Source organism: Meles meles, chromosome 1 (assembly GCF_922984935.1).
Source record: "Meles meles chromosome 1, mMelMel3.1 paternal haplotype, whole genome shotgun sequence".
NCBI lineage: Eukaryota > Metazoa > Chordata > Mammalia > Carnivora > Mustelidae > Meles > Meles meles.
In genome coordinates, this window is record NC_060066.1 from 174,199,636 (window position 1) to 174,222,302 (window position 22,667).

Sequence of the window (22,667 nt, forward strand, 5' to 3'; positions counted from 1 at the left end):
AAACTGCCGCCCTGTGAGACCAAGCCTGTGAGCCTCCAGGAGATTGTGGCAACCCAGCAGAATGGCTGTGTGAAGAGTGTGGCTGAGGCCTCGGAGCTGACCCTGGGCCCCACCTGTCCCCACCATGTCCCCGTCCAGGTGGAACAGGACGAGGAATCAGCTACCACCTGTCTGGACCACTGCACCATTGAGATTAGTGAGCTTGAGACCAACGTCTGAGCCTGCAGGGCTGCGGGGGCCCGGGGAGGCCTCTGGGCTTGGGGCCAAGGGTAGGATCTCAACACACCTACTTTTCTGAGCACCTGATGGGAGCCAGGCTCACACACTCTTCCCACCCTCGAGAAGTCAGAATTAGCCCCACTCGTCAGACAATGGAGGCTCAGAAGGGCAACACTGTAGGTGGGAGCCTCAGCTGGAGCATGGAGAGGCAGCATGGCCCGAGCCCCGCTGTGACATGTCTACTGTGATGACCTAGCAGGGCGGCAGGCAGGGGCTATCTGGGCCCACTTTCCAGATCACACGGTTAAGGCTCTATGAGCTGAAAACACTTGCCCCAGGTCTCTGAGCAAATAGAGCCAGGGCCAGGACTCTAACTCAAGTCTTTCAAGCCTTGGCCACTCCTTCCCAGAGGATGGGGGCCTGCAGGGCCAGAGGCAAAGGGTCTCTGCCCCCCTCCAGGAGCTCTGCCACTGCCTTCAGTTTATGAAGACACAAGAGTAGTCTGGTTCTGCCCCAGCTGTGTCCCTGCCCAGGCCCATCCCCCTCCCTGCCCTGTAACACATGTCCTCCGACACACAGTTCTCCCCGAGGATGGCCCAATCCAAGGCCAAGTCCCACTGCCTGCCACGTGCCACAGCCCATCCCACCAGTTGTCTCTCACAAAACTCAGCTGATGTGGAGAGGGGATGTCTTCAGAAGAGCCACAGAGACCCTTAGAATCATCTGGGCCAGCCTCCCACGGGTTAGGTGGGCCAGCCAGGACTAGGGAGGCAGGTTGGCCTGGGATGCTTTGGTCAAGCTGCCCCTGGGACCCTGGGGTCAGCCCTCTGATGAAGCAGTGTTAGATTTTCTACTCCTTTCTGTGTTTGCAAATTCTTGATAACTAAATAAAGGTATTTTGTTTTTCAAGTCTTGTGGGCGTAGCGACCATAACATGGCCAGCATTTCTTTATTGGGCTAATATAAGCTTGTCGTTGTGCAGACTGGCCCGACTGGGCAGCCAGTGTATGGTCAGACCTGTCCCTACAGCCAAAGGATAGACAGGTCTAGCTGGCCTGGCAGCGGACAGGCCTGCCCAGGGAAGCCAGAGAGCAAACGAGCCTGTCCTGGGGGCGGGAATGAAGCCAGACCTGTCTGAGCTGTCATATGCAGGAGGCAGAGTATGAATCGGCTTGCCCGGGCGCCTGGCTCCACAGCCACAGTGTGGACAGACCACAGAGAACAGTCCCCACAAGAGAGACAAATTTCCTCAAATAGTCTGGCTCCCTTTGGTGAATGCTTTGCTTTCAGGAGGGGACGTGCCCAAAGACATTTCCAGACTCTCTCCCTCATTCTCCTCAGCCCCAGGAGGCCTCCAGAGGCTCAGAGGGGACATGGAAGAGCCCCAGCCACACAGCCTGTTCTGAATGTGCTCTGGGGAGAAGATGTAGCTTTGGGGTCTTGCACAGAGGAGCCCCCAGGAGACCCTGAAGTGGGGGGTGGGGATGGGCATCCCAAAGTCCCTTGGAGACTCAGCAGGGCACTCACCCTCCCACCTCCCGGTTCTGAACTACTTCCTATCCTCCTCCAGGGCTGTAGTCTGAGGAGTCCATAAAGGGCCCTGATCCTAGGATCCTCGTTCCACTGCAGGGCCAGGGGCTGAAGGGTCTACCATGGGAACATCTTTCCCCTCATTAAGGCCTAATCACTGAAGAGAGGTCAGAGGTCAAGCTATCAGTCAGTCCCACAATCGTGTGGACTGGCTTAAACACCCCTTCCCGGTGTCACCTCTCTAAGGCCCTTTGAGAAATGGAGCCTGGCCCACCCCAAGGCAGGAATCTGCTCTTCCTTGGGTTCAACAGGAGCATGCTTACCTGCCTCCAGGAGCAGGAGGGCACTACTTCCTGGGCACCCCTCGGCTGTGGGGCGGCTCTGCTCGTCAGAGTTCCTTCTTTGCTCTGAGCCAGGTGCTCCCCATCTGGTTCCAGCTCTGGCCCCTCTGGGGGCGGTGGAAGCACCAGGCAAGTCCGTCACTGCTTCCCTGGTCAGGGCTGCAAAGACTTGGGGCCCCGAGGAGACTCTGCTCTATCTCCTGGGCCTGCCTCCAGACTCTTTCCCACCCCAGCCATCCTGGGGACACACCCACCAGCACGCAGGTGGTCCTCTGGGAGAGCCTGAGGGGCCCAAAGCCAGGAGGTCCTTTGCTCAGATGCTCAGCCTCTGGAAGTGCAGAGTGAGCTCACAAGCCCCGTGTGGTGGTCTTGGCCAAACCCGCCGACCCCAACCAAGCAGATGGGCCACACAGGCCTCAGGCCTCCTTACGTGTGACTAAACCCCACACCCTGGACCTCTGCCTATGCGATGACTTGTGGGCCCAACAACGGATCTCTGCACCAACCTGTGCCGGTCTGGATGGGCCCTAAGGTGCTTGTGTCCTGCCCACCCCCAGCTGGCACCAGTCCAGTGCCTGGCAGGAAGCACACACAGACACGGCCATGGGCTGCCAGAAAGGGGTAATGCTTTTATATTAGTTTTTCTGTAACAAGAAAAATCAGCTTTGAGGTTTTATCTTTCTTTTTTCTTAAAAAGAATTCTAAGTCCAAACGCACCCAGAGCTCCCCACAGGCCCAAAGAATAAAAAAAAAGGTATGTCATCAGGGCAGCTGGGCCCTTCCTCCTTGCTTGGCCCTGCCCGTCCACCTCACCCTTGCCCAGAGCCCCAGCTGCCCCAGGAGACTCCCTCTGCCTCAGTGGGATCTCCGTCAAAGATGCATCTGTGGCCGGCCAGGGCATGGCAGGGAGTGACCGCCCCAGCAGCTGGGGACCAGGGCAGGCAGGCCAGGGCAGCAGTCCCAAAGGCAGGAAGAGGAACAAAAGTCAGCTTCTGTGAGTTCCAGAGCGTGGCAGGCCCCTGGCCACAGAGAGCACCAAGATAACTCTGTCTTCGGATGGACAGACAGCTGAGCAAATGGCAAGCTATTCTGGCTGGTTCTGGCTGGGGCAAAGTATGTTGGTGCCCAAGGCCACAGAGGGCTGTTCGCATGTGACTTGTGGGGTGGTGGTGTGGGGGGCGGTGGCTGGGTGTACATGTGGGTCCACGGTGAAGGGAGCAGGCATCCATGGGTGCCAGGGCAGGGTCAGACCCTTCCCTGAGTCTGCATGAGTCCGGGGACATGATAGCACTGGAGGGCCTGTGCGGGGCGTGGAACTGTCCGGGGGGTTCCGTGAAGCCAGCAGTGTGTAGACGCGTCACGGTACCTGCACGTGGTGGCTGAGGGCGCTGCACGAGCAGGTGGGGCTGGAGACTGTGTGCTCAGCCTGCATGGTGGTGGCGGTGGGCGGCAGGGCTGGTGGCGGCGGCACTGGGGGCGTCTGTGAACGTGGCGCACTGGGGCTCCCAGGGCACAGGTACGTGCTGTAGAAAGGGGTCCAGGGGTCTGTTGTCCTGCAGAACACGTGGAAGAGTCGGGGCAGAACTGTCGGCTTTAGGGAGGTGGGCTTGAGCTAGGGGGCCTCCCTGAGGGGACTCCGCAGGCAGGAGGGGGAGTTGTCCCTGGGGGCCCAGAGCCAGTAGGCTACCCACTGGACAGTGTTCTTGCTGATGTGGCCAGGCCTTGTATGAACTAGAGGGCCTTGGGGCCCCTCTGGCCACTCCCCAGGGTCCCTTCCAGGTACCCCTATGCCTCACCCCCACAACCCCATTCAATAGACCTGCCTGAGGCCAAGGGCCTCCAGAAGGGGTAGATTCTGTCCCACCCTAGGACTCCACAGCCCCCTCAGGAGGGCCAGAGCATCCTCACTGAATAACTGTTCACCCCCATCCCTGACCCCGGCTCTGCCTGAGGACAATGCCTTCAGAGGAGGTCTCCACCTTCTCCCGGTGGGTCCCGCAGCAGAGACAGGGGATTCCCAAGCATGGCGTCTGGGTCTGTTCTCTGAGCTAGGATAACGACCCCATGCACACCCTTCTGTCAGCCCCACCTCCCTCTGTCATCCACCCATGGGGTCCTCACCACCACCCTGCAGTCTCCTCTCTGACCCAAACCCCTCCTTTAAGTCAATGTCCTAACAGGGGCCCCGGGGGCCCCTTCCCAGGGCCACAGCCTGACCCTGTGACCCCGTCCCCAGCTCAGCTCATTCTGACCATGGCTCCCCTCCTGGCTACTCACCGCACCATGCCCTCTCCAGAGGCCCCTGCCCACCCATCCTCCTGTCTACACCTCCTTCCCTTCCCAGACTGACCCCCGGGGTCCAGGACTGCAGTCATTCTCTTGCCAACACCCTCAACATCCTTGTTCCTTACCCTTCTGTCCCACACACCTGGCCAAAAACCCCGCCACGGATGGATCCTATGGTCCATCTTCTCCACACCCACCCCGGTCAGCTGAGCACCTCCTGCTGCACAGAGAAAACAGAAGGAGGAAGGCATCGGGCTGATGTGACTTCATGTCCAGCCACCAAGCCACTAACCTGTGTGTGACTGCAGCCACTTGGTCCTCCGTCCCTCCTGTCCCCGCAGAAGCACTGACCCTCCTGCCAAAGCCACTGGAGCCTGTCTCCGTGGGGCTAGCTTCGCCCTGCCCTCCTCTCTCACGTTTTCTATCCCCTCATCCACGCCAGCCCCTCCCCATCAGCACTCTAACAGGCTCTGTTTCCTTTGCAAAGGGCAAAGGTAAATGGAGCCCCCCGAACTTCGCACCCCCTTCCCTCTGCCACCTGCTCATCTCTTTACAGCCAAATTTCTTGACAGAGGTGCAGGCTTTCTGTGGGTCTTCCCCTCGACAGCAACTTCCTCCACCCCACTGCCCTTGAGGCCCCTCCCTCACAAGGTCCTGTCTGAGCTCCTAGTGGACAAATCTGGTGGGTCTTGATAGGGCTCCCTCTCGCTGCCCCTCAGCAGTACCGACGTGGCTGCTCTCTCTCTAAGCGCCTTGTGCGTGGGGACGCACGCGTCCTCGTGTGTGCACGCTTGTGCCTGTCCAGCACCTGTGAACGGTCCACGGAGCACGTGCCTGTGTCTGTGCGCACCATGCGTTCCACAAGTGTGTGCTCTGGGTGAGCGCGTGCGTGTTTAGACACACGTGTGAACACGGGTACATGGGTGTTGGTGCAGCGTGTGCACACACGGGGTCTTGTGCTGCACATGCACATAAGCTCCCTCCATGGCGGCTGGGGTTTCCTCCCTCCTTCCCGTGCTGCTTCCCTACAGCCCCTTCTGCAGGCCTCCTTGCAGTGGGCCATGGCCTTGCACTCTCCCCAGGCGAGCCTCCTGTGGCCTCGTACTACTTCCAGGCTGATGATGGCTGGACCCCCATCTCCAGCCCCTGACCCATATATCCAGCCCACACCTGGGCCGTCGCCTTAGCACCCCCTAGGCCTGAACTACTTAGAACTCAGTGTTTCTACCACCTCAACAATCTCCTCCTGCTGTACTATCACTGGCCCGGGATTCCAAGTGAGGTCCAGGGGCTTGTCTTCTGCCTCACCTCATGCCGGGCGGGCTGACTCTGGCCTCTGGAGCCTGCACATTCCCCCCCACACCCCAGTCCCTTCAGGCCATCTGTTTGAGTGCGTCCTCACTGCCCCCATCACCTGCGGCTTGAGTCACAGCAGAAGCCTCCTCCGGGGCCCCCACATCCATTCCCTGCTTCCACCGTCCCAGGCCCTGTGCATGTCCCATTCGGGGCGCTCTTCACTCTGGAGAGTTCCCTGCCTGTGCTGGCCTCCCACAGGCTGGCTAGCCCCTCACCCAGGGCCCACACTGGGGTCAGGGACAGGACACTGCACCCCCCCCCACAGACCACCTACCTGTGTCACATCCGGTTCACCCTGTCACTATCGCCTCTCCTCATCCTCCTCATCCTCGTCCTCCTCATCTTCCTCATCCTCTTCCTCCTTCAGCGGGCCCCGGTCCTTGGAAACGTCGCCAAACTCAAAGTTGCCTTCTATGTCCAAGACCTGCAGGTGCTTCAGCCTCCGGAAGGCACTTTCCACCACGGAGCCCACAGCCAGCTTGTTAAACCTGTGCAGGCAGCCGTGGGCGGTCAGCGCGGGAGGCCTGGCCCTCAGAGTCCCCATCCCCACCCACCGTAACCAGGAAAGGGGAGGGGACAGTTCTCCAGGAAGATGGTGCAGTAAGTACAAAAAGGGTGCAGGGAGGGGGGGCAGTGCTGAGAAGCAAGGTGTGTCATGCAAGTCCCAGCTGTTCAGTGTGCTACAGCTTACAGGGGAAGGAAGGGTGGACCCTGGGCTACTCATCTACAGCGAGGGCAGGCCCCCATCTGCAAATGCTCCAAGACTGGGGAGTGACAGACTCCTCTCTGCCTGGGATCACCTCCCTCTGGGATTAACCCCAAGGCCTGGGGCTCCAGGCTTGCCAGCCTAGGCTTACCTTGGAGCCTGGTATGGAGCGGCACACAGGCATGGCCAGGGTCAAACTGGGCCAGGGCTGCACTCAGGCTGAGGGGATGCAGAGGCTGGGCTCTGATATCAGGCCGCCTCAACTCTTTGTACCTTAGTCCCCACAGGAGCCAACGCATGGGTCACACTGTACCCTCACCCAGCCTGGGGCTTGCTGGGCCACCAACTCCCTGGGGGTGCACATTCTGCCTTCTCGAATCTGTCCTTTTTCTCTGAGTTGAGGGAATAGTTAGGTAGGATGTTGGGAAGAAGCACCTGACTGCTGTCCCGAGGAATTGGCTCCCCCATTAGAATCACTCAAGGGGCACCTGGGTGGCTTGGTTGGTTAAGCGTCCAACTCTTGCTTTCAGCTCCAATCAGGATCTCAGGGTCATGAGATAGAGCCCCGCCTTGGGCTCCATGCTGGGCATGAGCATGCTTAAGATTCTCTCTTCTCCCTCTGTCCTCCCCTTTCCCTCTCTCTCTCTTAAAAAATAACAATTCTAAACCCCCACAGCTCAGCGAGGACTTGAACATCTTCCATCTGCTGGCCTGGGTCTGAGGCCCAGGCTCAACGCCAGCCAGCTGTGGGCACAGAAGTCACCATGCTCTCTGGTACCCCTTCCTGCCACATCAATAATGCCCACACAGACGGCTTGTCCAGGTTTCTGAAGCCCTTTTACAAACCTATAAATCCCACCAGGCCTGGCCAGGACAGTCCCCACCCTTGACAGCTGAGGAAACAGAGGCCAACAGAGGTTCTGGGACGTACCCAGGGTCACACAGCCAGTCAGCCATGGAGTCTGGCTTTGAACATCAACCTCTACCTGGGAGCTGTTCCAGAAGCCTGAGCTCTTCTGCCAAAACCAGGCTGACACAGGGAGCCCTCCTACCTGAGAAAGACCCCTTTGAGGTTGGGTGTGGAGTCGAAGGCACTGGCAGGCACGGAGCTGATCTTGTTGTTCTGCAGGTACAGGTACTCGAGTGACTCAGGGAGCCCCTCCGGGATCTCTGTGAGTTGATTCCCAGCGATATCCAGCAGCTGGATGGGTGACCAGGGGAGCCAAAGCACTTAACATCTTGCAAAGATCCCACCCACCCCCTGGTCTAAACCTGATGATAAGCCCATGAGGTGGGATCTAGAACTAGCCGCATTTCCAGGTGGGGAACCAGAGGCTCAGAGAGGTTTTAGGAGATCTGTCCGAGGCCTGACAGCCTGTGTGAGGCTGGAACCCAAACCCTTGTTCTAACTATGTCCTCCCCAGCTCCTGCTGCCTTTCCACAGACATTGACAGCCAAGATACCTGGGTGGCACAGTCCCTCCTCCTTAGCCTGCCTGTCATCCCATCAGACTGAAGACCCCAGAAGGGCAGAGGCCAGGGATCCTCCAGGCTTTGAACATCCCCCACACTGGTCCACTGCTCCTGCGGGGCCAGCTGTCTACACCCAGCTCCCACCCGATCCATCCTCAGGTCTGAGGACACTGGGGGTGGGGGTCCATACGGGTGGGGCTGCTCATTCATGGGACTTCAGAGGCCACATGGGCAGGTGCTGGGAGCAAGGATTTGAGGCCCACAGTGACCCTACCATGGCAGGCAGTCCTAGGCTGTCCGGTCTCAGAGTCACCACATGCCTAGAGAGCAAGCAGCAGGTGGCCACGGGAATGGGGTGGTTTCCCCAGGGAGGAGCAAACTCGGTAGGCAAGAGACCCGGATGTGTGTAGGCCCAGCTCCCTGCCTTTCCCTCAGGCCATCAGCACACAGTTGCTCTGACACACACCTGTGCAACACAGGTGCATTCCCTCATCTCTAATCTCCCTTCCTCACCCCAACAGGCTGGGGCTCAGGGTCAGGAAACTGGAGCCATGACTCAAGCTTCAAGAATCAAGAGGAAAACAAGCTTACACACTTCGGGGAGCCTCCCTGTCACCTTCCTTACCCAGCAGGGCTCCCTGCTCCCCACTGTGTTCCCTCCACACAGCTCTTACACTTCCTCATTCATTCCAAACATCCTCGGTGCCCACGGGGGCCGGGGATAAGGAATCCACTGAGATGCTGACCTCATCGGAGGTCAGGGTGATGGGGGAGATGGACACAAAATCTGATAACAGCGGATAGAACTGGGCAGTGTGGAGGGAACCCAGGGAAGTGGCCTGACCCAGCCTTGCATCAGGGGAATACAGCAGCCAGCACAGGTGGGGGCTCTGAAGCGGGGGAGGGGGACAGCTGCTTGTAGAAAGATCCAACAGTGTGAGAAAGAACCACCCCCCGCCACACACACTAGACACTTCCTCCCTGACAGATGGCCACATCTGCCCATCACTGAGGGCTTCCTGAAGGAGGTGACACCTGGACTAAGTCCTAGGCATATTACAAGCTCCAGGAGGATAGAGACCCTCCATCTGTCTTACTCCCTGCCGGGAGTTTCTAGGGCAGTTATGTCTGCACATGGTGGAGGCCCGGGACAGGCTTTGCAATGAATGAGTGAGCAGGTGTTTCCGGGGTGCAGTGCTTCCGCAGCAGAGCCAGGGTGAGTGACGCCCAGTGTGCCTGGGAGCCTGGCCCAGCAGAGGCAGGCCAGCCCCAACAACTATGGCAAAGATTCTGTTCTGAATTCTAAGAGCCATCAGGAGACATAGAAGGGTTCCGAGCAGGAGTGGAAGGTGAGCACGGATTTCGCAAGAACCCACCAACTGCATATGGGATATGGGAGTGGAGAGCTCCTATGGAGCTGGGGTCCAGCTGAGAAATGGGGATGCCTTGGCTTAGAGTATGGGCAGCAGGGATGGAGAAACGTGAGTTGAGACGTGTGAACGTAGAATTGGGAGAGTTCAGTAACAGTGGGTGTTGGGGGGCAGGTGGTGTGTAAAGGGGGCATCAGGGGCAGCGTCCAGGTCTCCTGTGGGCAGCCCCTTCAGTGAGTTAGAAAATGCAGCTGGAGGAGCAGGTATGGAGGAGAGGACAATGGGATCTGGGCTCCTGAGGACAAACCAAGGGGGCCTGGTCCAGGCAGCTGGATCCCGGTGTCTGGCCCTCAGCAGGGCGGTCTGGATAAGGAGAGACCCCAGCTAGCTGCTCCTGCAGGGCTAGCTGTCTACCCCCAGCTCCCACCCTGATCCACCCTCAGGGCTAAGCCCCGCCTGCCCACTGCCCACTCTGTGGGCTCTCTCCTCCCCTCCCCTCAGATATCCTCTTCCTGACAGCTCTCCCAAAATACAGGGACTGTGAGCTTACCACACAGCCTATCTACTACCCTGGGGCCGGCAGTGAACCCAACAGAATGAAATGCCTGCCCCTTGTTCTAGCAGAAAACCAGGCAACTAGTGAGCAGATGACCTGATGCCCAGAAGGGATGAGGATTGTGCAGGAAAACAAAGCAGAGGAGGGTGACAGCTGGTGAAGGAAGATCTCCCAAGTAGGTGCATTTCAGCACAGCCCTGAGAGAGAGGGTGGAGCAAGCTGGGAGCGGGGGGGGGGGATTAAGGGGGAACATCTGGGGAAGGGCCCCCTTCCCCCATAGGGCAGCAGAATGGGGACACTTCTAACCTTGCAGCATCTAGGCCCTGCCTCCCAGATTTCTCTACTCGAGTTCCCTCTCGGCCCTCACTAAGTGGGACCTTTCACTTATAGCCAGATACCCCGACTGACTCAGACTGTGGCCACAGCAGCCACACTCATTCAGCAGCCCCCCAACGACCCTCAGGTTGCCTCCTCCAGCCCTCTGCGCCCTGTGAGGTCAGCCTGCCTCCCAGGCTTTTCCGCCCTCCCCTCCCCCAACCCAGCCTTTCCTAGTCACCTGCTCCTGAGCCTTCAGGTGGGTGAGCTTGTCTCTCCAGTGCCCCCGAACTAGCCCTGCGCCCCAGTCCTCCTAGACCGTAGGACCCTCCCTGCAGCCATGACCTCCCCAGATCCCCACAGTCCTCTTAAAGCCTGTCCCTGCAGGGGCTGAGCTCAACCTGGCCATACCAGCCGCTCACTGCTGCACGCCGTGTCCCAGCCATACCTACTGTTTCCTTGGTCTAGCTGCATCCCCCCCAAGCCAGGTCCTCCTGCCCACCCCTCAGCTGAGCCCACAAGATGGGTGGGCTCAGGGCAGCCAGAGCAGTAGCACCCCACATGGGCACGATCCAGCCCCTTCCCCCACCCCCTTACCTGCAGATGGGACAGGTCGGCCCAGGCCCGGGGGCCCAGGGCCCGGCTGCGTAGCCGGTTGCCGGTGAGGTAGAGCTCACGCAGCTGGGCCATGCCGGCCAGCGCCCCGCGTGCCAGGGCGGCCAGCTCATTGCGCTTGACCTTCAACACGTGCACGTTGCGCGGCAGCCCCGGGGGTAAGGTTTGCAGCCGGTTACCCGACAGGTCCAGTGAGCGCAGCAGGCGCAACTTGCGGAAGGCATCGCGGTGCACCTGCGGGCTGGTGATGCGGTTGTAGCTGAGGTTGAGCTCCTCCAGGAAGTAGGTGGTGGCGAAGTCGTCGCGGCCGATGCCGGTGATCTGGTTGTGCAGGATCATGAGCGTGCGCACACGCCGGGGCAGGCCGCCGGGCACGCGCTCCAGCGCGTTGTTGTACAGGTGCACCGTGTGCAGCCGCTTGAGGCCCTGGAAGGCACGCGGGTGGATGCCGCGCGCGTGCAGCTGGTTGCTGTGCAGCAGCAGGTACTCCAGGCTGCGGATGGGCGTCAGCACGTCAGCGTCCACGCTCCGGATGGCGTTCTTCTCCAGGTGCAGGAGCACCAGGCTGCGCGGCAGGCCGGCGGGGACCCGCGACAGGTTGTTGCTGGACAGATCCAGGTACTCCAGGCTGGAGAGCTTCCTGCAGTGGAGAACAAGGACGGTGGGGCGTGGGCACAGGCCCACGCGTGTGGTGCTTGTTGCCGCTACTCCTCCCGAGGGAGACGCCGGGGAACTGTGTCTAATTCATCCCCGCTCTGCCCCCAGCTGACCCACCAGGGGACCTTAGTCCCTCCACCCTCTCCTTGGAGTGATTCGATGCTCTCTGGGTGTGGGAAGAATCTAGCGTGGTTTCTGACACAAAGGAGAGCCTCTGAAGACCAATCGGTTAAGGCCTTTTGTGGCTACCCTGGCCTAAAAAGTGACACCTGGTTGCCTTCAACAGGTATGCTCCAGTCTCAACATTGTACCAAGAAGCCTGTCCCTGCAGATGTCTCACTGGCATTCTGGCCAGTCTTCTCTACATATCACTCTTTCTCGGGGACAGACATGTCAGTAGAGGGGCGCCTGGGTGGCTCAGCCGGTTAAGCATCAGCCTTTGGCTCAGGTCATGATCCCAGGGTCCTGGGATCGAGCCCCGCATGGGGCTCCCTGCTCAGTGGGAACCCTGCTTCTCCCACTCCCCCTGCTTGTGTTCCCTCTCTCACTGTCTCTCTCTCTCTGTGTCAAATAAATAAATATAAACTTTTTAAAAAAAGAAAGAAAGACATGTCAGCCGAGGTAGAGGCCCCAAAGTTCCTTCTCCAGGAAGCTGGCCAGGAACAGGTGGGTGAAGGGCGTGTGGGAGAGGGATGGCTGCCAACTGGGGAGCAGCTTCCTGGGTGCCGCGCTCCCACGAAGGGCCCAGGCGGGCTCACCAGAAGGTCTCGTTGTCCAGGCCCTCGTCGGTCAGGTAGTTGTTCTGTAAGTAGAGCTCACGCAGGTTGCTCAGCTCACTGAAGGCCCCTGGTGGGATCTTCTCCAGCTTGTTGTTCTGAGGGGTGGGATGGTTGGGAGGGGAGCATGAGGGACAGCCAAGGGGCAAGGGCAGGGCCTGGGAATGAGACATGGAGAGGGGTCTGGGGAGCCAGGGGAGGAGGCCCAGGCCTGGAGCACTGTGCCTGTGGTATCGACAGCCAGGTACCTGGGCATCTGCCTCGTTCTCCACAGCAAACGCTGTGCCCTCTGACTTGTGCCCAAGGCCCCACAGCCTCACCACTGTGCCTAAGTGGGCCGGGGCTCTTCCCCCACGGCAGGGCCCTGCTCTTCGCTGCCCCTCCCCACGCTCTCCCTCCCACCTTGAGATGCAGCTTATAGAGGGCGGGCGGCAGGTGCTTGGGCACGTGGCGCAGGAAGTTGCTGGACAGAATGAGGATCTCCACGTTGCTGGAGCCGTTGAACATGTTGTCTGGCAGCCCGGCATCCGCCAGCTTGTTGTTGTGCAGGTACACGGACCTGAGGGACAAGGCAAAGGTCCTCACCTTCGCCCAGGTCCCCCTGCCCACCAGCTTACCTGGTGAGCCTTCAGACCTGGCTCAGGTTGGGCCTGGGCCTGGAAAGGGTACACTCTTTCCATTTGAAAAACCTCAGACCCTACCTAATCCAGTCCCTCCTACACAGCCAAGGAGACCAAGGGCCCATTGGAGGTTGCCGCACACGTCAGTGGCAGCTGACCATCTGTGCTCCCCCTCATCTGTGCTCCTCCACACCCTTCGACAGTTCTCAGTCATGCCCTGACTGTGGCAGCCCCGGATCCCTGCCTGGCATCCCCACGCAGCTGACTCTGAGTTCTGTGGGACTTCCCGCAGACGGGGACCATCCCTGCCACCTCTTTGTCTCAAGTGTCCAGTACAGGGCCCGGCACAGAGGAAGGAACCTCTCATTCATTCAGCAAATATACAGCGAGTGTCCCTAGGGGCCAAGACTGTTCTAGACTCTGAAGATGTGAGCAGTGGATGCAACCAACAGGACCCTGCCATCATGCGCTAACATACGACAAGGAGCAAAGACCAGAAATCAGAGAAATAGCGGGTATTTAAACATGGAAGATATCCTAAATATAGAAGATGTAAGTCATTCTTGCTGTGTGACCTCTCTTGGGCCTCAGCCTTCTCATCGGTGGGATGGGACCACGTACAGTGACCCTGGCTCCTCTGGGGGATAGAGACAATCCAGTGAGGTGACAGATCCAGGGACAGAAGCAGCACTGGCGGCTGGCGGTACCCCCAGCACCACTCTGCCCTGCTCACACACCTCTGCTAGGAGGCCTCACTCCTCCCAAAGCAGCTCTCAGTGGGCCTGCTCTCCTTCTTGGAAGATGCTTCCTTCCCCCACAGGCTGGGGAAGGAGGGAAAAACCCTTGTCCGGCTCCCCACAGGTACATGGACATCACCTTCTGATCTTGTCTCCTTGACGGATTCCTCTCAGGCTTCAAATCCTGCAGCCCCCAGGGCAACCCCCATGCCCACAGCCCTGAGCCAGGGGCATCCTGCTTGCCCTGCCCAGCCTTCCCCTCTTCCGGGGCCTGTCTGGGCTTTCTAGGCCTTGCTCAGCGCTGGGAGTGTCTGTCTCAGCTCCTCCCTCTTCCCCAGCAGGAGCCCAGGGCCCCTGTCTGACTTCTCACCTCAAGTTCGGCTTCTGGCCGAAGGTGAGCCCATAGATCTTGGTGAGATAGTTGGCAGCGAAGTCCACACTGATCAGGGTGTTTGGCAGGAATCGGGGTGCCAAGGTCAGCTGGAAAGGGAAGAGTTGGGGCAGAAAGACCAATGGAGGGCAGAAGCAGACTCGGTCCTGCTGCCATCTGGGCCCCTCCAATTTGTCACCTGCTTGCAACCAGAGCCATTTTCTCAACTGGAAAGCCATCCCACTCCCCTGATAACATAAAAACAGAACTTGCACGGCTTCCCCCAGCCCTGAACATTCAAAGCCCTCTAGGCCTGGCCCCTGCCTGTCCTGCTGTCTTCCTGGTCGCTCCCCTCAGAGCTCCCCAGCACAGACCCTCCGTGCAGTCGCTATGAGGACGCACACTTCCCCAGACACCCCCACCCCCCGCCCAGTGTCTAGCCTTCATTCATTCAATCGTGGGCCCTGAGTCGACAACACTGCAGTCCTGGTTCCCGGTGCTGGACATGTCCTGGGGAACAAAACAGGGAAGTGTCCCCATCCCCACCCCCCAAAGCTTACATCTTAGTGGAGAAGACAACGAACAGGGAACAAAAGTATAGGATAGGGTTGACAAGTTAAAACAGACCAAAGATGGAACAACTGGGTCGGGTGCTCAGGGAACAGGGGACACGTAAGGCATGAAGGCACCACTAACGCCATCTGAGGGGACAGCACCCATGGCGGCAGGGGCAGTGAGTACAGGCCCCGCTGGGGGGCTGCCCGGTTTGGGGGCTGGAGTAGAGGGAGTGAGTGGGAATGGGAGTTGTGAGGCCCACACATAGGCCCTCCAACCACAGGCCATGGGGAGAAGTGTGGCTTTCATTCTGGGTGGGAAGGGAAGCTTCGGGAGTGTTTGGGCTAGGGACAGGGGATGGAGGGGTAGAAGCAAGGGTGATTTTTAAAGGTCACTCTGGCTGCTCTTAGGAGAAGGAGCAGCGAATGAGGAAACAGGGCCGTCCAGGTGGGGGCTGTGGACCAGGGCCAGAGGGGAGTCAAGGGCTTGCAGTGGGACGGGATGTGGCTGAGCAAAGCATTTGTGGCTCAGGATTTGTGGCTCAGACTCGGATTCGAATCTCGAGTAGGAGGAGTAGAAAGGGCTGGGGACAGCCACTGGACATGGCCATGATGCAGATGGGTACTAAAGCCCAGGGAGGGGATGGGTCACCTCGAGAGAGCTCAGAGGGAAGGAACCAAGACAGAGCCCTGGGACACACCAACTATTTTGAAGTTGGGTGACTTTTTGCCTCTTCTCATGCTGTCTCTTCAGCAGTGCCTCCCTCTCAGGGCCCCTGGCTGAAGTCCTGTTACCCTTCATGGTCCTGCTCAAATGCCGCCTCCTCCAGGAAGTGTTCCAAGTACCCCCTCACTAGTGGGGATGAGCCATCACCCCCTACACTTCTGTAAGCCCTGGGCCTCTGTTTTCATTATCTGGCCACTCTGATCCCATGGCCAACGTCTGAGCAGCAATGGGGACACAGCCACCATCCTAGAAAAGGCCTTGGTGAAGGTTCCCTGAGCTCAGCCCCAGACACCAGGGGGCCCCTTACCTTGTTATTGGCCAAGTACAGGTAATTGAGATTGGTCAGATGCTCAAATGCCTCCTCCGGGAGCCCTTCAAAGGACAGGCATCGGTCAGAGCCCTGGATGAAGGAGATGCTACAGGGCATACAGCACGCCACCAACAACCCCCAAGAAGCCCACCCCACTTTCCAGGACTGGGGAGGGCTCCCCCTTGAGGCAGGTTGGGTTCTGATCCCTTTCCGACCAGTCCCAGCAGGCCTGCCCAGCCCCCTTTTCTTTCCCCTTGCTCACAGGGGCCCCGGCTCTGAGGAGCAGGTGGAAAGGGCTCAGAAATGACGGGTCCTTCACCTCTCGGGGCCACCCCAGTGGGGACGGGTGTTCATCAGGTCAGGCCACAGGGCAGAGGACCCAGCACTGTCCTTCCTCACCAGGAAGGAGTGCTCCCCTCAGGTGTGGCCCGAGGGGGTCACAGACCCTCCTGATACCCAGCCGCAGGGCAGGGCAGGGGCCCCTGCACCTCCCCACCACCTGGCCCACCCCTGTCCCAGCTGGCAGATGTGGTGTCAGAACTCGACTGTCGCTGGGAGCCCAGCCAAACTGCCCTTCTCCAGTCCGTAGGCCGGCCTCTGACACTCAGTTCCGGTCTCCCAGCCCCACAGATGCTGGGACTCACCCAAGTATCTAAGGAGAGGGAACAGTTACATAAACTGTGCAGCACCCTCCGCCCCCCGGGAACACCCTACCGCCGCTGGGAAAAGTGACGGCCACCCAGAGTGTCCAGCCCCAGGAAGGGCGCTGCTGAGCTAATTGCTAGGGGGAACAAAGCCGTTATAGTCGTTATCATGGCTATCCGATAAGCTCACTAGGAATTAAAAACACAAAGAAAAAAGACTAGATTGGAATGTGGTGATGGTTGTTCAACTGCATAGACTTCCCCAAACTCATCAAATTGTACTTTTATGTTGGGTAAACCTTACAGTATGTAAGTTAGACCTCAGTAAAGCTGTTTTTTAAAAAGTGGAAAGAAATATACCAAAATATCAATACTGATGAACTCCACGTGGCAGAATTATGAGTAAGGTTTTTCTTTTCCATTTCATTTTCTACATTTCCAAATTTTCTGTTATAATCATAAATTGTGTTCGTATCAGAAAAAAAAATAGCCTTTTACAATTGGAGGATTCTATGGCTCTTTGATTTTAAAGGCCTTCTGTGAATCTACCTACAAGTCTCTGACAAAGGTCCTGGGAATCAAAGCTTCTCTGAAGCCTATCCCCTAACCCGACCCGACACTAAGCACTCAGGGACGCCCGGGTTGGGGGGGGGGGCGGCTCTCAGGTAACCAGAGAGAGCCACGTTGCCCATGGGGTCCTGCTGCCAGCCTGGCTCTGCTGTTTCCCATATCCCTGGGTCCTCAGGGCAGAGCTCTTCCCATGGGCGCCCGGTCCCCCCCTGGTGTCCCAGGCCCAGGTTCTGGGGGATTCCTCACCTCGGGAAGTCAGGCGATTGTTCTGGAGGTTCAGAGTTTCCAGCCGATGCAACCTGGAGAGCTCCCGGGGGTAGATTTTCTCCAGCTGGTTGTTCTGGAAGCAGGGGACAGGGGTGGTGAGGGGCCTCACTAGAGGCCCAGGGCTCTTGCCTCAGTAGAGGCTCACCCCCACCCAGTCCCAGGAGCCAGTCCCTCTGTTGGGCACCTCCCTTGGGGTTCTCCACCATGCAGATAGACCTGTGGCTGGCCAGGGCTGGGTCTGAGCATGGGAGGCCCCGCAGGGACCACAACAGACAGCAGGTCCCACCTTCTAGAAGCCCGTCATGGGCATTTATAGACAGTGCAAACTTGGAGTGCATCTCCGCTCTAGACCTGTTCCCTTCATGTTCCTACTTGGTGACAGGCATCCCCAGCCCATCTTCCCCACCCCAAGCCAGAAACTACTTTGGGTTCCCTTTCTTAAGGGGGAAAAAAAACCTGTGGTCCTCACTCCTTTTGGAAGGCTTCAAAACCTGGGCGGGGTGCCACCTCCTCCAGAAGCCTTCCTGAATTGGATTGGGGGCTGGATTAGGAGCTGCTCCGGGCCCTGCTGCACTAGCCTTCTGTCTCCAGCTGTTATCTTGACCTGTTTAGATCTCTGCCTCCCCCACAGACTGTCTGAGTGTTCCCTCCATGTGCAGCACCTGCCCCAGCCCCAGAAGTGGACAGCAGGTACCCAGGAGACACTTTATGATAAATGAGTGGATGGACCAAAAATGAGTGTTGTGTCCCTTTCCCTCATAGGCTACCCTGGCCTTGGGCTCCCTCACCATCAACCTGGATCCCTCAGGTTGGGTGACAAAGGACAGGTCCCTTTCCCTTCACTGGGCTTGACCTCTGGGAATGAGTACAACAGTCCCTCGTGCTCCCCCAGGGCTCCTGGGCCACACAGAACTGGTCATGGGTGCACCAGCACTCTCAGGGTCCCCTGTCTAGAACAGTGTGTCCCACTTCTCAAAATCTAGCCTATACCAGCCAAAGACTAGTCTATCTTCTGAGCCCCCAGAGCACCCTCCGGGGTCTACTTTCTCTTATATTCTTGGCCTGCAACGGTGTCTGGGGCATCCTATCCATTCAGAGGGTCAGCTGCCAGGCAGCTTTGTGTTCATTTTTCCCAGGGTCAGACTCTGCTGAGGGGTCTCAACCCTCACTCCTTCAGGCGGAATAAGGCAGGTATAATAGCACGGTACTCTGTGACGGGGGCTTCAGAGTGGGGAGCGCCCTAGCACACTGTGTCGAGGGGGTGCCACAAATACTGGGGGTTCTGGAGGAGCTGGGGGCTGTGGGCAGGGGGGTCAAGGACAGGAGCTGCAAGTGTAGGGGGCAGCCCCATGGCCGCTATTGTGAGGCCCGCGTCACCTGCAGGGACAGGTGGTTGGTGTGCTCAGGCAGGTCCCCCGGGAACTCGCGCAGGTCGATGCCACCGCAGTCCACAACACCTTCCTGGGAGCAGGCACAGTCTCGGGGGCAGTTGATGGTGACAGGGCCACGCCCTGGCTCCTCGGGGCTCAGCACCAGCACTGGCCCCTCCTCCACAAATTCATTCTCGTCAGGGCTCAGGCTGTGGGTACCACTTCGGCCAAACCCTGGAGACCTCGCTGTGCCCACTGGTCCCAGCTGCAGCTGCGGTGGCAGCAGCAAGAGAAGCAGCAGTGTCCTGCTCTGGGCCATGGTACCTGCGGGTACAGCAGACACAGGGCAAGGGCCCACAGAGGTCATCACGGGGCCCTCCTGGGATCCGGGGCACAATCTGATCTGCTGACTGCCACCCTCCCTTCCCCATCTTCCTACCCATCATCAGGAGGCAAGTCAGCAACCCTTACCGGGCCTGGCCCCCAAGGAATCTGTACCCCCACTTCACAGACAGGGAAGCTGAGGCCCGGGACGAACTGTGACTTGCAGGTCTTGGCTGGGACTTTGCAGAGCACTGGCTGCCCTGGCAGGGCAGGAGGATCTGTCCGTCCTCCAGAGCCACAGGGAGGGCCATGGTGGGCCTGGGATTCTAGGATATTCTGGACTTGAGCCCGTCTCTCTTCCAACACTCCCACCCCAGGTATACAAGTCTACCTAGTAGATCCTCTCTCCAGGCCTTTGCACATGCTGTTCCTTCTGCCTGGAATGCCTTGCCCTCTGTGCAGTCAGCAACTTTAAAACCAACATCAGTGTTATAGCTCCTGGTAAGACCCTGAGCTGTCACAGGGCTCTCCCTTACTGTGTTCCCTAGGGAGGGGCATGAGATGGGTTGGACTGTGAATGTGTGAAGGTGTCTTTCCCCATAGAGGGTGGTGAGCCACTCTCAGGGTCTGGGCAGAGGCCCAGCTCAGAGTCGGCACAGAGCTGGCCTCAGTTGAATGGAGCTGCTACCATTGCCCGGGACCTTCCCAGTCCCTTCTTCCTGTTGTTTACACCCTCAGCTGGCCTGCTGTGTGCAGGTGACTGCTGCTACCTGCGAGAGACCTCCCCTCGGCATGGCCCCCTAGGGCAGCACAGGTGGGGGACTGGGGATGGCCTCAGGCCATGAGGAAGATGCAGGGGTCCCATCTTCTAGGCAGCGCAGGGGCCTAGCTGGGCTCTGGGCTCGTCCCTGGAGTTCTCTCTACAGAAACTCACCTAGCAAACATCTCTGGGGAATGCTAAGTTGTGACAGGCCACAGCTTGAGTACACTGACTCTAGAGTCCCACAGACCCCAGGTTGAGCTCCCCTCCGGCGCTTAGCAGCTCTGACCTCCCGGAGCCAATTTCCCCATCTTACATGGCAGACCATACATCCCAAACCACAGTGTCTGTGTGGGCTTGGCATGGTAACAGACGGGAAGCACCTGGTGCCTCCTAGGGGCTGAGGTGTGGCCATCCCTCTGCTATGGCAATTACAAACGCAGGTGCACAGTAAGCCCTGAGCCCAGCTGGCAGTGGGGGGGGGGGGGGCGGTGGTCAGTTTGAGGACCTCGCCCTGGCACTAGACTGGGGACCACAACCCACACAGCAGTTAGAAAGGCCTGAGAGGCTGGGCCTGGGGAAATGGGGCACTGGACACCGCTGCCGATGTCTGGTTAGGAAGGCAGGTGTGGGAGCAAGACAGCTGGGGCTGTAGTCAGCTCCAGCTCTGTTTCGTCACCCACTAAACCTCAGCTTCCTCACCTGTCCATGGAGGTTACCAGAGCTGCCCTCATGGCGAGACTGTGAGAGTCAGGACAGAGAGAGGCACATACTGTATACCATAAGTGCTCAGTAAATGTTAGCTCTTCCTACCACTCGTATCTCTGGGCACAGCCCACTCCAGAAACCCCTGCTTCTTCCCTTTCTCTTGTCCAAAATCTGCTCGTGTTTGCAGTCCAGCCCCAGGTCCAGCTCCCCACAGATTTGCACGTTCTGGCCTTCCATGAATTCTGGCTGCCCTGTGGCCATTAGGACGTTTCAGACACTGCTTTGTCTCACTCGCTGGCCCAGCCAGCTCTCCAAGGTGAGGTCCCGTCTGCCCTCAGCCCTGTGCTGGCACAGGGAACACAACTGAGGCGGCAAATTTCCCTGCCCTCAGTCTGGAGGCGGCAGCAGAGCCCAGTACAATAACTCCTGCCCTACCCTCCACCCTAGACTGGGTGAGCTCTCTGAGGCCCCGGAGAGAAAGGTGTGAGGACAGAGAAGATGGGCAGCAGCTAGGCTAGTTAGAATCCATGTAGGTCAAGGAGGCTTAAGCAGACTCTGATCCCAGCCCCTGACCTGTCAGGAAACCAGGGAGCCTTGCACACACACAGCTCCTGGGCCCCAGGGATCAGATGGCAGCAGGACATAACTTGCTGCGGCCTGGCCCTGCGCCCACCCTACCACACCCCTGCTGCCCCATCCCTGACCCAACGGGCAACTAATCCTCCACCCGTCTACAGACCATCACTCCCACGCACATCATAACCCTTCCCCTGCTACCCCCAACTAGCTCAACAGCCTGCTGCCCCTGAGAACCATCAGCATTAGACCAGAGTTCGCCTCCTTGCCTATCTGTGTGACCCCAGATCAGGGTTCTGGGAGGGGGAGTGTGGGCACAGGCCTAAACCCCAAATCCATCAGGGCAGGAGGCCAGGAAGGAGGATCCTTTCCACATATCCTGTGCACCCACTGGACCAGCTAGTTTTTCCTCGCTCCCCTTTAATTTGTGTCTATAAAGATCTATACACTGTCTCTGTCAAAGGAATTTATATTAACATTATGAGCCATACTGAAATGCTATCACCATCACTTCATAGATGAAGGAGATGCGGCCCAACTGGATTGGCCAATGTGACTCAGCTGTCAAGTGGTGAAGCAGAGCTCACCCTGGGCCCCTCCCTGGGCCAACCAAAGCTGGCCACAAAGGGCCCAGACAGACCACTCAGTTTGGTTCCTGCCCTCAAGAAGCTCACACCTGCCATTCCAATGTGGTGGCCACATGTGGCTACTGAGCACTTAAAATGTGGCTAGTCTAAACCGAGAGGTGCTCTATGTGTAAAATGTAGTGCACATCGATTCCAAAGACTAGTACATTATGAATATTAGTGATATCTAATAAAATATTTTATACTGATTATATATTTTGAATAATTGAGTTAAATAAAATAAATTACTAAAATGAATTTTACCTGTTTTATTATTTTTTAAATGTGGCTTCACATTATATATGTGGCTTGCATTTATGGCTCACGTTCTATTTCTATTGAATGGACCTGGCATGGACGCTAGGTGTACACTGACTATTACAAGCCCAGTGTCATCAGAGGTGTGATGGAGGGAAGCTAGAGTCCACAGGGGGCCAGAGCAGAGCTAACCATGTCTGGGGTCAAGAAGGCTTCTCTGAAGAAGTGATGCCTTATCTAGTCGTGAAGGACGAATATTGGGCAAAAGGGGGAAAGTGACATAAGCAAGGAGGTCAGCAGGTACAAAGGGCCAGGTGCAAGAGAGCCCATTTGTGACCTCCACAAAGCTCGATGGAGTGTCTGCTGAGTGTTGGGGATGGGGAGTGATGCAGGTGGGCAGTCCAGGCCAAGAAGGGAGTTGGAAGCCAGGTTGGGGAGAGTGATCCTTATCTTAAGATCTTAGGAAAGATGAGGAGCCACCGCCCCAGGAGTGTGGCATAGGTAGGTTTATGGATGGACCAGTGGGGAGCTCTTTGAGGCCGGGCAACGGTCTGGTCTGGTCTGGTCTCTGCCTGGTCTGGGCAGAGAGAGGTGCTAGGATGGGAAGGAGCTGGATTCACAGGAGAGGGAGGAAGAACACACCAGGCTTGGAGGGTCCCACCTCTTCCTCTGGAGCTTGGGATGCTGGCAGGCTCAGCTCCGCCTGGATTTCTGTGCGGCCTTGGCCACGTCATGGCCCATCTGAGTCTCAATTTGTTGTTGCTGTGGTTCTAAGAATGTTGAGCGAGATTAGCCCCCAAAGCCTCTTCTGTGTGCTCAGCCACGTTGGGAGATGCGTGCGGAAGAGCAAAGGAGGCCAGGCCCTGGTCTCTGCACATCTCGAGTGAGAAGCCCCTCGGGTGAGGAACTCACACACTGGGACAGCAAATGGCCAGTGAGAGGAGCAGCTCAGCTTGCAGTGAGCTCTTTCTCAGGCGGAGCACTCTAGCAACAGAAGGACACGGGTTCCACTCCTGACTGCTGTGTGAGTCTGGAGAAGTCACTTCA

General features: G+C 58.1%; 2 protein-coding genes across 5 annotated transcripts in view; one reads left to right on the forward strand and one right to left on the reverse strand.

The window, feature by feature from the left end:
* Nucleotides 1-3,108, forward strand: part of SLC1A7 (solute carrier family 1 member 7) — a 45,847-nt gene extending 42,739 nt beyond the window's left edge. Inside the window, exon 11 of the mRNA XM_045999651.1 lies at nucleotides 1-3,108. Coding sequence (XP_045855607.1) covers nucleotides 1-219 — 219 coding nt within the window. The 3' untranslated portion in view covers nucleotides 220-3,108.
* The window catches only part of PODN (podocan), a 26,213-nt gene continuing 6,245 nt past the window's right edge, over nucleotides 2,700-22,667 (reverse strand). For 3 of the 4 annotated variants that reach the window (XM_045999644.1, XM_045999638.1, XM_045999640.1), the window contains 10 exons: nucleotides 18,376-18,692; nucleotides 16,978-17,071; nucleotides 15,515-15,579; nucleotides 13,927-14,036; nucleotides 12,602-12,758; nucleotides 12,182-12,297; nucleotides 10,749-11,406; nucleotides 7,491-7,639; nucleotides 6,007-6,220; nucleotides 2,700-3,643 (listed from right to left, as the gene is read on the reverse strand). In XM_045999644.1, coding sequence (XP_045855600.1) covers nucleotides 6,034-6,220; nucleotides 7,491-7,639; nucleotides 10,749-11,406; nucleotides 12,182-12,297; nucleotides 12,602-12,758; nucleotides 13,927-14,036; nucleotides 15,515-15,579; nucleotides 16,978-17,071; nucleotides 18,376-18,687 — 1,848 coding nt within the window. In that variant the 5' untranslated portion in view covers nucleotides 18,688-18,692 and the 3' untranslated portion in view covers nucleotides 2,700-3,643; nucleotides 6,007-6,033. Of the gene's footprint in view, nucleotides 3,644-4,518; nucleotides 4,597-6,006; nucleotides 6,221-7,490; nucleotides 7,640-10,748; nucleotides 11,407-12,181; nucleotides 12,298-12,601; nucleotides 12,759-13,926; nucleotides 14,037-15,514; nucleotides 15,580-16,977; nucleotides 17,072-18,375; nucleotides 18,693-22,667 lie in introns of all 4 variants that reach the window. The other variant, XR_006817711.1, reaches the window with a different exon arrangement.